Below are 18,214 nucleotides of genomic sequence, written 5' to 3' on the forward strand. Positions count from 1 at the left end.
GAAACATAAAATAAAATTTCTACTGTATAGTGTGGAACAGAAGTCCAAGGAAGCTATCAACTTGAACAATGCCCCAAATGTTGCATCAATGAATCCTGAGAATGAGACAAATTGTGGACTAACTCTCATCAATCTAGCTCTAGCAGTATCTACCCCGTCAATATTGTCAATATCCTGCAAATCATAACTGGCAATCTTGAAAGCTTACGGGAGTTGCCAGTATGATGCAAAGGTAAGTATGCATATAATGTACAGACAAATTGAACCTTTTTTCATTGCATTCTCATATCCAACTCTTAACACATTTTCCAGTAGTTTACAACATGAACTCAGATTCGTATTTCAGCATATTTTCTTGAATGATATCAAGTACAACCACATTAATTTTTATTTTAAAATCCTGGTGATTTAAAATGAAACATCTGCCATGCAACCAAACAGCTCACCCTTACAAGATCAGAGTCGTCCCTTTTGTCAGTTTTCTTCCCTGGTAAGGGCGAAGCCAGTGTGAATTCTTCATTTTCACTGTGGTCCATTTCAGTACTGTCAAGCCTAGAATAAAGAAACATTTATAACACAGTGGGCAGTTACTTAAAAGATACTGAGAACAACAATCTTCAGAAGAAATCTATTCCTAAACCATGAATAATGAGGCAGAAAGAACCTTTCAGTCTGGCTACTACAGCCACCACGTATCACAAGGCAGAACACCTAAGTTTCAGTACAAAGGTGTCAAACGTAAGTCAAGTTTTCTTTTTTCACTGGGAAAGAGAAGTAGCTTTTTGAAACAGAAGAGCTTGAGTTACAAGAGAACGGTGCATTTGTATACATTTGCATACACTTTCACATCCCCATCAAAGATCCCCACAGAAAAAACAGGCAAAACATACTTTCCTATGGTGAGGTTTAGGCAATAAAACAGCAGATTTACATTTCAGAGACCAGTTCATATCTCATGTTTCTGTTGTTATTTAGGGCAGCAATTTCATTTTTATTTCAGTTTCTACATATGTAAATGTGGACAATACTACCTCCTGCATATGTAAAACATTAAGACCCACAGATTAAAAAAAGGTCATATACAAAAGTCAATACACAGAAGTCATTGCTTCATCTTCCCTGGGGTAGGTAGAAGCAACATTTAAAAATGTTTTTTAATTAAAAGAAAGATGTTATGCACTGAAATGAAAAGTGGTATTCAAATACATAAACTCTTAACTCCCTGGCCCGGGCACTGCATAGACTGATAAAGACGTTCTCACCCCTACAAGTATAAAATCTTTAATAACTGTGATGTAATTGGAAGCTCAGTTTTTATACATTGTTTTAATATATACAGGCAAGCTTGCATCTGTTCAGTCAGACTGAATACCAATTCAGTACTGAATCATTACCATCACTTCTACAGGGCTGTTGTTCTTCTTTGGTATCTCCACTCAAAACTCTAATAATTTTAACTTAGGTGAACTGGGGAGATCATGAAGATGACAGAACACACTAAGCTGTGAGTGCAGCATTTTTTTAAAATGAACTGGATGTACAGCAGTATTGGTCTCAGATTCATTTCACTGGATATAAAGAAGGATCTAGATTCCAACCTGTCTTTAGCTAATAATGTGTTTCGTCATGTGAACCTGCATGGTGTGTAAGAAATAAGCCTTTCTGTGGACTTTCCACAGAGTTAAGAGGTACTTCTTGTAAAACACTGCACTATGTTTAAAATTAATACTATATATAAAGTAGTCACAGAAGTACCAAATGAGAAGTTTTATTTTCAAACATACGATTTCCTCACAGTTTTGAACTGATGTAAGAAAATGTATGGGGGGGCAAGGCAATCGCTAACTGTCTATAAAAAATATTATTGATAATGCGACTTTCAGTTAAAAAATGAACACAAGAAGATACAGTAACTGATGAATAAACTAAAAAATTAACACAAAATAAGTTGGAATTTTTAAAGGCAGGTAACTAGAAGAAGACTTCTCTAGCATTACAGTATATTCTCCTCTCCATCAAAGGAGGAATCTGCAGTTAAACATTTTTGGATTTCAAAGTCCAGCAAAGTGCAGGACAAACTTATAGAGGAGGAAGTCATGCAAGATCACCAAAACGGCCTACTGGTCCTCACTGTCTATGGCATTAACATTAGAGCAGGCCACATGGTTCCTAGGAACTGCAGATGTGTGTATATGTATGCGTGTGTGTATACACATATATACATGGGGTGTGTGTATATATATTAAAAAAAACCCACAACACAAAACAAGCATATGAGGCTTTCCTTCCCTCCTACAGTCAACTCTGAATGTGATTGGATTTTTTTTAATGCAAATTTATTTCTGGGGTTAGAAAGCCAAATTCATGGTTTCATGTATACCCATGTGGTACTATAGCTTCAAAATAGAATCATAAAATCATAGCAGAGTTTGTGCTGGAAGGGACTGTTAAAGGTCATCTCGTCCTACCCCCCCTGAAATGAGCAGGGACATATTCAACTAGAGCAGGTTGCTCAGAGCCCCATCCAATCTGACCTTGAAAGTTCCCAGGGATGGGGCATCTCCCACCTCTCTGGGCAACCTGTGCCAGTGGTTCACCACCCTCATTGTCAAACATTTCTTCCTTATATCTAGTCTAAGTCTACCCTCTTTTAGTTTAAAACCATAGAATTCTGCTTCTCACTTAGAAAACATTTTTTTATTATTGAAATATTTAAAGTTTCCATGACAAATACTTGAAATATCAAAGTTCCTTTGTTGTCTACCAACCTCCCTTTGATCCTTCCTGGAGAGCTTGGATTTGAACTGCTGCTGGCATTGCTTACAGTTTCCATTCGTGAAGATTTGGATTGAGACTGCTTGCCTGCTGACGAAAGAGGCTTATTAACTGCTCCAAGAACATTGGCTGCTTTGGGCTGAAACCAAAAATATATTTCCTTTATTTTAATCTACTTTTATATATTGGTAACATGTTCTATGCTTAAAATATTCACAGATTTCACTTTCTGTAATGAATATCTTAATTTTAACACAAACCTAGAAACATTTTCATATGAAGATTACAACAGACACCAAAAAAAAGCTGAAAAAGCTGTAATCATGCAGCTAGCTGCCTACGGTATTCTCTCTACCCTAATATTCAGTCCTCTTCTCATTGGTAGTATTGAGTGCTCACCTGACCTTGCAGTTTCAAGACTTTTTGTGCAGTTTGCTTTCTGCTGATTTAGCTGCCTGAACCAGCTCACCATTTGGATCAGGTAAGCATCTGTACTGGCAAAACAGAAATTGTAGTAGGACATCCCTTTCAGCAAAGAAGCGATTAAACTGCCTTAGCTGTAATGGCAAACCACACTAGTTTCAACTGGGAATGAATGAGACCCTCAAAAATCAAATATTGTGGAGAAGATTCTGATGCTTCATGCACAGATTTAAAAATGTTAGGCTTTTAATAGGTTCCAAAATTTCCAGACACTGGTGAGCTTCAGGTTATTCATTTAAGTTGACTATCTTCCAGACATGCCCAATTCCTCCAGCTTATAGTAACTTTTGAGAGAGTTGAAAGTGTTCAGTTACACCTAGAGAGAATACACCTTTATGCCATACACCCACGTGCAAAAAAGTTGAATTAAAGACCATCCCCCACATTTCTCATTATCTAACATGATCCATCTTCTATTTCAATATTAGATTCTAAAGTTAGTGACAGCTAAAAAAAGTTCAACATGTACATCATAACAGCTTTGAGTGTTCCTTTTTCAGAGATATGCACCATGGATGTGATTATACTTTTTATAGACACAGGGAATTTTACACTTAAACCAAAGATTCACTCTGCACCAAGTACAAGAAAAACAGCGTATCTTTTCCAAAAAAAAAACTTGGGAGAACAAAATCATGTTTAAGAATTTACATCTATTAATTTAGAACTTAACATTAATCAATAAGCAAATACAGAAAGAGCTCAAAATCAGAGAGATGTTCAAATTCACACTGGATTGGACTTCCTAAGGAGGGACTAACACTAACAGGGCCCACACTAACAGTTCCTCCCTTCCCACAGAACCTCAAAGACTTGCTGCCCTCAGATGCTGCTCCCTGCTTATATCCACTCAAGCTAGTCTTCCACTCCTAAAAATAAGACTCCCTATACCAACTTTCATTTCACATTGCTCTCACGATGGTGAAGCAACTGAAAATTTTTCGTGGTCAAATACACCTCTGTTGTTTGTTACAAAATTTTAGAACAACAGAAAAAAGGAGCTAGAGTACCTGGCACTACAGCTCTAAAATAATATAAAAGCCACCTTTGGATTCAAAAGAATTACAGAATTTCAATTAGGATATATGAGAGATATGGAGCTACTGAGGAGTCCAGCAACGGGCCACTAAGATGAAGAAGGGACTGAGGCATTTCTTGTGAGGAAAGTCAGAGAGCAGGGGCTTTGGACTAGGAGACCTCCAGAGGTCCCTTCCAACCTCAAACATTCTGTGATTCTGTGATTTTTTGTGATAGCATAAACCATGTTTCTTGTTTAATATTGCCACAGTACACCTAATATATTAAGTTTGGGACAAACTAGCAGAATGTTTTAAGTTCTTTCATCCAGTTTTTGACATATAGACTACTTTTCATTTTCAAATGCGCAATACAGTGGTGATATATTCCAATCAATAAATGTTGGCTTTCAGCTTCTAACCAAAAAGACACTGCTTCTAACCAAAAAGACACTCCCGTATGTCTGCACTTTTTTGTAACTTGCTTTCCACCTCTATTAGTAAGTTACTAGCTCGCAGCTAATGCTTCATTAGCAAAGTTCAGGGTAATGAAGATGCTGTGCTTTTATTTCTTTTACAAGGTAGCAAATGAATGTTCTGCTGTAATCTAGAACAGGACACATTAATCCAGATGAAAACCAGAATTTGTCTTTTCCTTTACTAGATTTTGAATTTTATTCTAAAGAGTACTTGCGTTTAGTTTTAGTGAAGGAAGAACATTGCCATTCAATATTTACAAAGAACATTAATATAACCACAGAACAGTTATCTTGTAAGATACTGTAAAACAGTATTCAGCTTTGACAAATATTAATTTATGTGATTTTAAAAATAATGTCACTTCATATGCAATATTGTAATTTTCTGCAGGAAAAAAAAAACAACACAACCATTTTGTTAACTGGTCAAATATTATGGGGTTGGGATTTTTTTAGACTCTCTCCTTCTCAAAACAACAGGCTTTGCCTACTGCTACCACCAACCCAGCATAGACAGCAGCTGGTTTTTTTCCCTTCTACTATCTCTTTCTCTCTAATGGTTTACTAACCTTTGGTATATAAACACTTTGGGCCGAAACAATCTATTTTCTTAAACTTGAAATATTTCATTAACTACATATTAGTTTTCTTGAAAACAAAACACTAAAACAAAAAAGCCCCAAAACCTCAAACGCAGCACCAAAACCCCCAGAACCCCTCCACCATACGTACCTTTCCAGGAGTGAAAAAAGACTTCATTTCCGGAGGAAGATAATTTTTGGTGTTACTGAAATTCTGTAAGGGGGGTGGGTGAGGGGAGAACACAGAGCAGAATAAAAATCACAGCACTAACAAACAAACAAGCTATATATATTTTGCAGGTGGTCCTGAAAGATTTTCTTTACATGATTTATGCTTTTGAAATTTTAAACCTGAACAACAATATTGGGGGTGGGGGGGTAGAAATCAGTGTGTGTATACATAACATATAAATATATACATTTTTCAACTACATTATAATAGGGAGAAAGCTGAAGTTATAAGAACTGTTAAATAAAAAAAACATGAATTACAACTAACAATGACTTAGACTTATCTCAAGAAAAATTAAATGCCAAGGTTATACCTTGTCAGGTTGAGTAAAATATCTGGCTGGAAGTACAGGGTCTTTAGGGGATTCCAAACTGTATGTTGTACTCTTTGACATAATGATATTCATTGCTACATCACAGACTGTGTACAGTTTCTGTAAATAATAAAATTTAAAAAAAAAACAAACACCACTTTAGAAGTTCATCAGAAATCTTGACAAAAGACAGTATCTTTAGAGCACAGGACTACAAGAACTCACAGTTTAAAAAGCAATCATCTTAAACATTTAACATCAGACTGCATCTTAAACAGTGTTATTGCAGGGTACTAAAATATAGCAGCAAAAGACAAAAGCACTGTAGGCCCAGCAGTCGACAGCTTTTATGATCTTTCTACGCTTAAGAATAGTGTATATGCCATGGTTTCAAAGACAAAGCTAAAAAAAAAATTTTTTTTAAAAAATCTCATCTCTGTTGGAGAAGCAGAAAAGTGACAAATCTGTACATTATGTGATGCAAAAACCTCAACAACAAGGTCAGGGTTTGATACATTCACTACACAATATGCACTGGAGATATTTAATGCATGTACTTTTCTTCCTACACTAAGCTTACTCTTGCACTTCTAAATGAAATATTATGAAGCACTTTAGTGGATGATTTAAACAGTAAAAATTAGTTTATATATATTTAAAGTTAGCATTTAATAATCTTACTGAGACAGAAACAGAAGGATTGCAAACTATTACAGGTTCCTTGCAAATGTGCAAGATCTACTGAAGCACAAGAAAATAACTCTCATCCAAACTACAATAAATATAGTCATTACAGTACACAAAGTATCATCTCCCACATAAAATTCTATTGAAAGACATTTTAATGCTGGTGTGTAAACAAAAAGCAACTAATTTGCAGAAGCAGGCCAGAATGAACTGCAATTTCCAATCAGAAAGTATGACCTACTTCATTCATTTTTGGATCATCTGGTCCTTGAGCATCCTTAGTCTGTTTGATATTTTCTACCATTTTTCTGATAAATGCGTGACTGTTATTTTCATTTTTAGCCATCAATATTTCCAGTATGAACCACAGGCACCTGAAGGAGAAATGCAGTACTCCTCAAATACAAATGCAAAAGAAATTCTTTTAAAATGCACATTTGAGAAAGTGATTTACTCTAGGTTTTACTAGTATTATGAATTTGAAACCAGTTTTAAGTCTGGGAAACCAATTCTTTAGGAAAAAAGAAATGAAGGTAGAATGAGCAGAAGGTCAAAGTTCCCCTGTAAGATATCACAGAGCACTGAAAAAAAGCGTATCTACTGATTCTCACAATATTTTATCATTATGTGCACTGGACCGCATATCAGGGTATCACAACAAATTAAAACTTCTTAGAATAAAGTTAGATTGTTTTAACCACAGAAATAACATTATTAGAAGTAGTCTTTCTTACTCTTTAATGTCCTTGAGTTGTTCAATGTCCTGGACTTTGACATAATCAGGGTCATGAGCTAGAAGATGGATAGTATAAGGAACAACATACTCTGGTAGAAGTGACAACAGTTTCTCTGAAAAGCAGAAGAAGGATGCATCAGAAGACTACATACCAACAAATATGCTTTTCTACTACAGAGGAATTAGCAAAATAGCATACATTAAGATAAAGTATAGGCACATGTGGGCCTATAATTTCTTTATAATGTTGCATCTCACTGTTGATGTGCAGATGTTTCATGCATGCAAAAATTAAGATTTTAAGTAAGTATCTCTCACTCAGGGCTGTGTATTTTCTAGCTACCTTGAGAATACAGCTACAGTCACCTGTTACGCCCAATCCTTCCCTCAGTTCAAAGCCTGTATTCTGAAAGACTTAAAAACCAGCAGTGAGGACAAATCACATAATCCATGTTAACTGCAAGATGTAAGGCCAGCACAATTGCAGAATATGCTATTATTCTTTCTTTGGACATTGCAGTGTACAGCTTTGCTGTCAACAGAAAAGAAATAAGTGCCCTTTGCAGAGGCTTTGCAGTCAAATTGCCACAATATTCTCCAAACCCACGCCTACCTTATCAGTTTAAGGAAGGGATAGGAGGTAACATGAAGGTTATAACATAGCGGACCGAGTTAAAAAGGCTCAATCCCGCTTGAACAGAGCAGCACAACTGAACTATGACATTCAAAGCATTGAAAACTTTTTCTAGCATCCTCTGAGACCTTTAAGTAGTCCTAAGCAAGGACTGCGGGAGAATGTCTTTCCTACATCACGACAGTCAGATGGCCTGTTTTCCTTTGGGATTCAAAAAGTAAGGATTGTTACCTAAGGCCCCCTCAAAGTTGTGATCACTAAATATACATTCCATAAGGTGACAAAAATCCCTGAACTAACCAACACTATGGAGAGTGAACTTCAGCACCTCAGAAGTGTCATGATGACAATCAGAATGGAAGAGGTCATATCCCACAGGGCAAGGACAATCAAAAGACAAGTTGTACAACAAAAGTCAAGAAGCATTTTGCAGAAAACACCCACACTGTGTTCTTTAGCCTAACGGCCGAGAGGAACTGGAGGATGCACAGCACATCTAAGTTATTAAACCTGTACCCTGTACAACAGGCAGGATCATAGGCAAGGAAGGCATGCTAGTATTCTATGCATATTACTATTGTAAAATCATCTGATCTTAAGTGCTTGTGGCAAATGCAAAGTCTCTGTATTAACATGCCTATGAATAAACACTTGAACGTACATATGAAGGAAGGAGGGAAGTTCCTGGCTCTGCTTTTGGAAAAAAAAAAAAAAACCAACAAAAAACCCCCAAAAACCAAACACATTTTGAGCTAGTGAGTAGTCATGAAAGACATGACCAAGTCTGGAAAATCTTCTTTCAGTAAGCTTTTAACTATCCCGTATTACGTTATGAATAAGAAGTCCAAACATCTGTAAATCATTATGTATAATAATATTTGAAAACTATTTTAAAATACATTAGAATACTGACATTTCTATCTCCAATATATGTATTCATTTGAGATGTGCTTGACAAATACTGTGGACATCAAATAAAATAAATCATTGTTGTAGATTTCACAAGATTAACTAAATAATTGCCATGCAGAAGTGAAGTCTTACTCAATCTATCCCATTCTTGAGGGTCTGCAGAAATAGGGATAATGCACAGCCTACATAAAATACTGGATTCATTCATAATAGCAAGGAAAGCATTCACAATTAGTAAAGGCCCACAGAAGATAGTGCTGTCAAGTTCCAAGGGAACACCTTTAGACAGCCATTGCCGTTTATGTAGTTAATTATCAAGAGTAATATCTCTACCACGTAGACTCTAAGCCATCATAAGGTTTGAGAGAAAAAATAAAAATCACCCTATATATTGCTATTTCAAGTTATGTAATTGAAATCCAGTGTACTCTGCAAAGCAGTTTTTAATGCATTTCAACTGACATTCCATTACTAACTTTAAAAACATCCTTCACTACTTCAAGTGTTGTCCTGCATTTTAGCCATCAGCTGTTTGTGTAACTATATAAAAAAATGAGGTGACACCCAAGAAAAAAAGAACCTAATTATGATTGCAGAACAGTAGCAAAATTGGCTTGGTTTAGACATGTCCCAGGCAAAACGACCCACTATTATTTGTATTAATTAGCACCTTCAATAGAACGCTCATCAAGAGCATGAACTCAGTGTTTCATTAACTTCTTTCCTTGTACAATTTCTAATATAACTACAGTAGTAATTCCAACATGGTCTGGAAAACAAAGCAAAGCAGACACAGACAAAACTGAAAAAGGACAAATATTGATACATAACATATTTAACCCCTATCATGACAAATTATAGTAGTTACACACTCTTTCCTCATCTCTGAGGAAGAAAGACACAACCTGAAAGGTGGGGTGGCTTTACAGACATGAACTAACAGCACTTGGAACTAGAATGTGCCAAAAACCCTCACTGATAGGCCTTTATGAGCACTTAGGAAAGACACTTCTTTAAAAAAATTAATCTTTACTCTTGTAATTTTTCCACTTACTGACTTGCAAGTAAAAGCCCAGCCTTAGAAAGCAAAGACACCAAGTCTCCACCCAGACGGAACTAGTAACAGATACACAATCAAAGTAAGTCTCTCTTTGAGTAGCCTCCACTCTGAATAATATTTAGGGAATTTAAGAGGCCTGAGAGTAATTCTTGCTGGCCTGTAGAAGGTCAGTGTGACAGAAAGAGGCATTCTACTGTCTGGTACAGTCCTTAGGAAGTTTTCCTCAGGCAAGGTATACAGAAGTTAACCATCTTTTCAACAAATGCTGAAATCCTCCCAAGATATCTGAAAAATATCCTCCTTACCTGTACCAAGTAAAAAAAAAAATACTGCAAATTCACACATTTATAGATTCAGAAAAACAACTGCATTAATCAAAGATGCAGATTCTCAACTCTAGGTTTTTTGTGGAAGCTTTTCAAAGGAGATACTATGGTCATTACTACCCCAAGTTACTGCACAGCCAGCAGGGACGATGACAGAGACACATAAACATTTAAATAGTATGATCTTACCAGATCTGAGCTTCAGCTGTACTACTGCAATAATGATTTTTTAAGATGTAAACAGTTCAAGACATTTTGTTTGCTAAAAGCTCTAACTAGTAAATCTGAATGTCAAGGTTAACATCGTAATACTCAAAAATCCTGCAATCCAGACTCCTCACAGATTATAGTACATATCAAATCAATGGCATCACTAAAGGTAAGTCTTTCAGCGAGGAGAAAAAAAAAAAGCCATCAGGCACACTTTGAGATCCTGCTGGATAAAAAGAATCACACACACCTAGCTTCCTCTTCATTTCTTCTACAGATTTGTTAATAGTAACTTTGCAGCATCTATCTTAATACAGTTAGGAATCAGTAATTACTTTTAATCATATAAGAATTCTTGTACTTTTCTCCTACATAACTAAAAAGAGTTTTCTACTTTCAAGGGGGATAATCTTAGGATGACTTAAAGGCTTTTGGCTCAATGGATTTTTCTTTTTTACATATTATCAAAGAGGAAGAAAAAGCACTGCTCTTTTTTCTTTTTTAAAATCTAATTAACAATATACAAAAGGATTTCTCCACAGACTTATTCTCTAATCAAAGTCTAAGGGGACTAAGGCCCACACAGTCTGACATGGCTAATATAATGTGTGTGATTCATAAATGCAGAATGAAATCAGTTATCTGGGAACATCTATGAGATCAGAATCACAAACAGGTCTATCCTAAGGCAAGATGAAAAAGTCCCCTTCATTTCAAAGGCCAAACCACCAGTAATTTTTCAAAGAAAGGAAACGTTCAGAAACTCTTATTTCAAAATGTCCATAGCTCTTCATAAAGGTCTACTTTTTCCTATGACCATATACCAATGTTAGCTTTGAGTAAGTCAAAAGGGGAAAGAACTGATTTTGTAAAAGAAAAAAGCTAACATTAGTCCATAAATAACTTCCAAAGCATTCCCATGATCAGACTGCTGTCACTGGGAAGAAAGAATTACATAAACTCATCCTGAAGTGCCTACAAATAAAGCCCTTGGCCAGCATAAGACAAGGTAAGATGCTACTCAACATAGCAGCTCAAAGACAGTCAATTTAGTACAGCATTTATGTCATTAGGGCTGTGTATTATTAATTACTGAAATAAAATTAATCATTGTCACTTACAAAATAACTTACCATTAAGTTCAAACAGTACACGTAACTGCCTTGAAAAACTACTTCACTTCAATATACTTAGGCATAAACATTTGCACAGCTTTTAACAAAATTGAAAGATCTCAGAAATGCCTGTTAAAAAACTCAAAAGAAAATCTGGACTCTATTTTCAGTTTTCATTAGATACCTTTTAAGTGAAATTTACAGTCATTTTATGTATAAAAACAGAAAACCATCAATATTTTCACAGTCTACTCACATTTGAACTATAGCACTTGTACCAAAAAGCAACTTCTATTCTCTTACCACTAACTGCTGCATGTTGCTTCAGATACTCCCTTCTGACATTTATGTTCTTCACAAGGCACTGCCTAGCATGAGCTCTTCTCTCTTTCACTGGATCTTTTGCACACAGTGCACAAATAGCCATATATTCTAGTGGCAGCCGTAGTCTAGAAAGGCCTTTGTGAAGTTTCTGAGCAAATATTTGTCTCACTTGGTAACATTCATCCTATTAAAAAAAAAAAAAGGCAAAACCAAAAAATATAACAGTAAACTTTTCTAAAAATAATATACACTGAAATAAAACATGGAAGTAAATATGCCAAAATCCATTTCAGACCTTGCATAGGTCTGAAACATAAACTATAAACTACAGAAACATGGAAATTGTGCAAATATTTTTAAATGCCAATTCAGAGCAATTAAACTGAATTAATCAGTTGAAGCTTCCCTTAAGATCAGGAGAAGAATTAAGGTTCAGAAACTGTACAGCAAGGTATTACACTCAGGACTCAAGGCCAACTTTAGCATAGTATTGAGGCATGGAGTTAATCAATTTGTTTCCAATAGGGCCACTTGCTTTGTGGTGCTGCAAGTAACCACTGTGTTGATTTTACTACTGTGATTTCACAAATTTCCATCAAGCAATTAATATTAGAAACTGAATAAAATTCAACAGAATGACCAGGTAATAAGGACAAACACTTCAGAGAGTACCAAGCATTTCTGTTGTACTGAAACAACCTATTCACCTATGAACTATGACTGACCAGAGACAGGAATAACCTGTGTCTAACAGTTGCCAAAAAACACGAAGTCAAATAATACAAAGGTGGCAAATGTCGTTCTACAATTTATTAAGCAACGTATTTCCAGAAAAGATATGAACTTTAAAATTATCTGTATGAAAATAACCTACATACTTTAAGACACCGATCAATATACCACAAACCGTTTACCAACACAGGCAAGGGAAGGTTAACAGAAGCAGGTGTGGAAAACAGTTACAAGAAAATATACAGAAAAACAGGTAATATACAAATATACAGGTAAACAAAGTCACTAAAACAGCTTGGCATATTTAACCTGCCAAGAAATGTCAAGAGGGAAGTTTTGTTATCTCTAAAAATAAAGAGAAAAACATGAACAGCTATTTTAGTCAAATGACAGTTTTAAAACAAGAAAGAATTGAAGAGGGTTTCCAGCTATCAGTCAACAGAGGTGCAGAGACAAACCTAGCCACTGGTAACTGGTGATTCTGCTTAATTTAAAAGTAGCATCAAAGAGATCACGTATTAGATAAGACAAGCCTCCCTCTCCTCCCACCCAAAATTTAAATGCAGAAGAAATTCATCAAGCCCCATTTTCCCTTGTGTGCTTCAAGTCATAATCTTCCTCTGTGGACTGAAACCCTGAAGTGCCTGCTGTAGCTGGAGTTGAAGCAACTCGAGACTACAAACCCAAACTATGAGGCCTACTCAAAATCTATTGCCTCTTTGTAGCAAATTGACCCCCCAGCAGAAAGATAAGATGTAGCCCACTTCTGCTCAAGTAACAAGATCTAAGTCTAAAGCCTTTGGAAAGCTTAGAAGAGACCTGTGCCTAGTTGGCATATTAACAAGGAAGCATGTTCTCCTTGACTCAGAGGACAAAGAAAGTATAGTTCATTGTTACCAATGGTGCTGTGTGGTACAAATTGGAATTATTCTTATTTATCTTTTAATATTGAGAATAATTTAAAATTCAGTTCAGTTACACTAGTTCACTGAGAGGAAGGGGACAAAACTCAACCAAGTTTTACATTTTTTATAGCATACAACTAAACCCACACATTAGTCCCATTTCACATATCTACTTCTCTGAATTTAATGCCAATTCATCAGAAATTAACCATTTAAAAATATTATTAGAAAGTATTGCAAAGCAGGATGTACCCCTCTGACACAACTCTTGATTCTTGAAAATGGACAAGGACTTGCTTAAACAATTAAAACACACTCAGAGTTGACAAAGGAAACTGAAAAAGCTTTGGCTTTTTTTTTTTTAAAACAGATGAAACTTAAGCAATCTAAAATATTTATTCTAAATACAATTAAAATCACATTTTCCACAAAGCTTAGCTTATTATCTTAAATCTCATCTTAAATCCTGTTAAACACTGAAATACTTAACAGTATACTCAGTTATTCTCTACTGCATTTCCACATGAAGCTCTACTGACATCAAAATTTGTTCTGCAGATCAAAGAACTTAACAGCTGGTGAGCTTACAGGTTTGGCCAAACACATACATAACTTACTTTAAAATTACTGAAAAACATTACATACATTTAATCATTATAAAGTCTCTGTTTACCAGTGCAACCTTAATATAGCACTTGGCAACAACATTTAATTAGGTATTCCATGCTCTAATCATTCCACATTACAGTCTCAGAGGAAAAAAAATAGCCAGCACAGAACCATAGCAGAACCTGTGCAACCATTACAAACCTTAAAAGTTAAGCTTTTCCTTTTGTTTAGTCTGCTTCCTGGTCTGTCCACTTAAAGAAAATTTGCTGTAATTAAATCATGTAATACTAGAGTTGGCCTTGACATCACTTGAACATCCTAATTTGTGGCTAGACTTGATAGTGTTAAGAAGGAATAAACTTTTATAATAGTGTCTACCACAAAGAAATGGATTCTAATACAAAACATTCTAAGCATACATATACATATGCATATGTACATGTGCAGATTTCTCAAAAACAAATTTACCAGTGGTTTCCATAGGAGATTAATACAGTACCACTTCGAAGTGCAAAAGTTACTGAAACTGTTACAGTTACTCTGCATCTGAGGATCTGAACTGAATAGCCTAGCAGAGAGAGGAAACTACACAAAACCTCAAGAAGGTCTAGAAAAGTGATTCCTAAGTATTCAAAAATCTATTAGAAGCTGCAGAGAAAACTAAAGGCAGAATTCCTGTCCTGACAGAGCTTACAATCTAAATTCTAGCAAACAAGAAGGTCACAAAAGGCAAAGAAGTATCAATAAACAGGGAAGAAAAAAGTGACAAAAGTGATACTGTAGCAGAACAGATACTCCTGGAAGTTATGTCAAGGCATATGGATGACAGGGAGGCGATTATAGACAGCCAACATGGCTTGACAAAGGACAAATGCCTGACTAATCTGGTGGCCTTTTACAATGGAGTGACTGCATAGGTGGGTAAGGGAAGTGCAACTGATGTCATCTACCTGGACTTCTGTAAGGCCTTTGACACAGTCCCACTAAACATTCTTGTCTCTAAATTGGAGAGAGATGGGAGATGGGTTTCATAGGTGATCTACTCAACAGATAAGAAATTGGCTGGATGGCCACATCCAAAGAACTGCAGTCAACAGCTCAACATCCAAATGGAGATCAGTAACAAGCAGTGTCCCTCAGGGGTCAATACTGGGACCAGTACTTTCAATATCTTTACTAAAGACACTGACAGCAGGACTGAGTACACCCCTCAGCAATTCTGTGTATGACACAGTGATGCAGTTTATACACTAGAGGGATGGGATGCCATCCAGAGGGACCCTAACAGGCTTGAGGAGTGGGCCCACGTGAACCTCACGAAGTTCAACAAGGCCAAGCGCAGGGTTGGGGCACCTGGGTTGGGGCAACCCCCAGTATCAATTCAGACTGGGGGATGAAGGGACTGACAGCAGCCCTGACACAAAGGACTTGGGGGTAGTGGTGGATGAAAAATCGGACATGAGCTGGCAATTTGCATTTGCAGCCCAGAAAGCCAACTGTATCTTGGTCTGCATCAAAAAAAGCATGGCCAGCAGGCCAAGGGAGCTGATTCTCTCCTCCTCTACTCTATTCTCATGAGACCCCCCACCTGGTGTACTGAGTCCAGCTCAGGGGTCTCCACTATGAGACAGACATGGAGCTGTTAAAGCAGGTCCAGAAGAGGGCCATGAAAATAGTCAGAGGGCTGAAACACCTCTCTCTTGAAGAAAGGCTGAGAGAGTTGGGGTTATTCAGCCTGGAGAAAAGGCAGCTCTGGGGACACCTTATTGCAACCTTTCAATATATGAAGGGGGCTTATAAGAGAGACTGAGAAAGACTCTTTACCAAGGACTGTAGTGAAAGGACAAGGGGCAATGGTTTTAAACTGAAAGAAGGTAAGTTTAGACATAAGGAAGAAATTTTTCACAATGAGGGTGGTGAAACACAGGAACAGGTTGCCCAGAGAAGTTGTGGATGCCCCATCATTGGAAGTGTTCAATGTCAGGCTGGGTGGGTCTTTGAACAACCTGATCTAGTGGAAGATATTCCTGCCCACAGCATGGGAGGTGGAATGAGATGATCTTTAGAGATGCTTTCCAACCCAAGATATTCTATGATTCTACAGTAAGATGTGATACTAACTTGTTTATAAATGTTGATAATCCTATTACATTCTTCTAATTTCTACCTCATCTCCCAAAACCCCCTTTCAAACAAACAAACAGTCAAGACTGATACAGCTGGAAAATAAGAAGTGAAAGTGAGAGACAGTGATGAAATGGCGGGCAAGGAGGTTGCACCTAAAGTACTGAAGAGAGTCAAATCAGTGAAGGCAAATTCTGATCGAGAACCACAAGGTTAACATTTAGCAACAAACAAAAATTTGCCACAGGAGGGAAACAACCAAAGAAATTAACAGATTTTGATCACCTCAGTCTACCTCAGTCTTGCGGTGGAAATCAATTTCTGTAGAATTTGCAAAGTCTACAAGACAGGAACACAGAGGTTCTCTACATCTCTACTAACACTTTGAAAGTTATTTCCTTTCTGCTACTTCAGGTTCACAGGCAGAAATTAGGATGAAAATTCCAGTATCTGCTGAGAAATCTCTCCCTATCTCTTCTAGTATTTAAAGGATGCAACTATCTTTGCAGACCTCTGTGTTCCAAATATATTCTACTTAAGTATCAAGAAACCAAGGTCACTGTTGTCACCACAGTCCAACATACTTTGTATCATCTCATTGAACTTTTAATGATGTCATAATGCAGCTGGGGTATTACTTTAAATCAATACTGAATGCCTTGGTTTATCAATATTATAATATTTCACTACTTTAAAGTTAGCATTCTCTCATTGGGCAGCCCAATACTATAGATCTAATTCACATCCAAAATGAGTTTTCAGGATTATGTAGTAGGAAAATAACTTAATTTTTGCATAAAAACAGATTGGCAGAAGTATATACAACATACAGAACAAACACACATATTCATACATTTGCTGATAACCCACAAGTCCCACCTAATTTCCTTACATTTATGGCTAGTGCACACAGCTGGTACTGTTCTAAGGTGATGATTTCATGGTAACAAGGTTCTTGTGCCAACTTCACAATAGCATTCCCTGCAGCCAGCCTCAACCGAGACATATCAGGTTTACTGAAAAACAAGCACATGGATTATAAAGGTTAATCAGTAAAAAATGTATCTAATTATTTGCATTGCTGAAAAACAGGTACTTTAAAGAGAGGGAAAAGTTTCCACAGAGTTCGCCACCTCTACGTCCCAAATCAACAGCAGAAGTAACTTCAAACCAAAAGGAGTCTCCATGTCACCACATTTTACAGACTATTACCACATACCTATTACCTTGTCCCAGCTTAGCAATGAAAACATTCCTTGGATCTTCCTAAAAGTTCCATGTGGGTGTGAAACAGTTTTAGCTGTATGTTGGACCAGCACAGTCCAAATTGTGCCTCAGAGACCTCATTTAGCCTGTAAGATACTTTTGTTCAGCATGCTGCTTTTCCTTCAGCAAGGAGCTCCTGCCAAAGTAGCCACCCATTTCTAGTCCCCAAAGTTGCCAAACTTTTTCTAGCATAGCTCAAAATCCATGCCGCAAGTCAACATAAATTAAGATTAATTAGATATTATGACAGGTGATTAAGCAAATTGTATTTTTAAGACAACAGCAAAAAGGATTCAGCAAGTGAAAAAGTTTTCAACATGCTGAAAGTATCGTTACTTGACTTGCACACCAAAATTGCACTCCCACCTAGCAAAACACTCCAGCCGCTTGCTAATTTTCATATCAAAAGATGAATGGAGTTCTGTAATGTACAAAGTTTATCAGAATATTACAAGTGTCTTCTCATGAGCTTTGCAAACTGATATCCACTTATATGTGTGCCTTAATAAACTTAGTCAAAGCCATTATTAAATACAGATTGCATGATAAAAATACCTACTAGAGAGCTTAAACTTTAAAATTTATCTAATCAGGCTCCATACACACCTCAGTATTTTATGAAAACCACAACATTAAAAAAAACCCAAACAGATCATGAGCAACAAAGGACAAAAGTTGCCCTAACTTTCAAACAA

The 18,214-nt window shown here is 36.5% G+C and overlaps 1 protein-coding gene across 3 annotated transcripts in view; it reads right to left on the reverse strand.

Annotated features, from left to right (window-relative positions):
* PDS5B (PDS5, regulator of cohesion maintenance, homolog B (S. cerevisiae)) overlaps positions 1–18,214 on the reverse strand; it is a 93,517-nt gene that overhangs the window by 10,014 nt on the left and 65,289 nt on the right. For 2 of the 3 annotated variants that reach the window (XM_010286572.1, XM_010286557.1), the window contains exons 23-30: positions 17,146–17,269; positions 11,863–12,067; positions 7,301–7,415; positions 6,808–6,940; positions 5,880–5,999; positions 5,486–5,548; positions 2,769–2,914; positions 447–552 (exon numbers count right to left, since the gene is read on the reverse strand). In XM_010286572.1, coding sequence (XP_010284874.1) covers positions 447–552; positions 2,769–2,914; positions 5,486–5,548; positions 5,880–5,999; positions 6,808–6,940; positions 7,301–7,415; positions 11,863–12,067; positions 17,146–17,269 — 1,012 coding nt within the window. The remainder of the gene's footprint in view (positions 1–446; positions 553–2,768; positions 2,915–5,485; positions 5,549–5,879; positions 6,000–6,807; positions 6,941–7,300; positions 7,416–11,862; positions 12,068–17,145; positions 17,270–18,214) is intronic. The other variant, XM_010286564.1, reaches the window with a different exon arrangement.

The sequence above is a fragment of the Phaethon lepturus genome, unplaced genomic scaffold, assembly GCF_000687285.1.
Source record: "Phaethon lepturus isolate BGI_N335 unplaced genomic scaffold, ASM68728v1 scaffold1440, whole genome shotgun sequence".
Lineage (NCBI taxonomy): Eukaryota > Metazoa > Chordata > Aves > Phaethontiformes > Phaethontidae > Phaethon > Phaethon lepturus.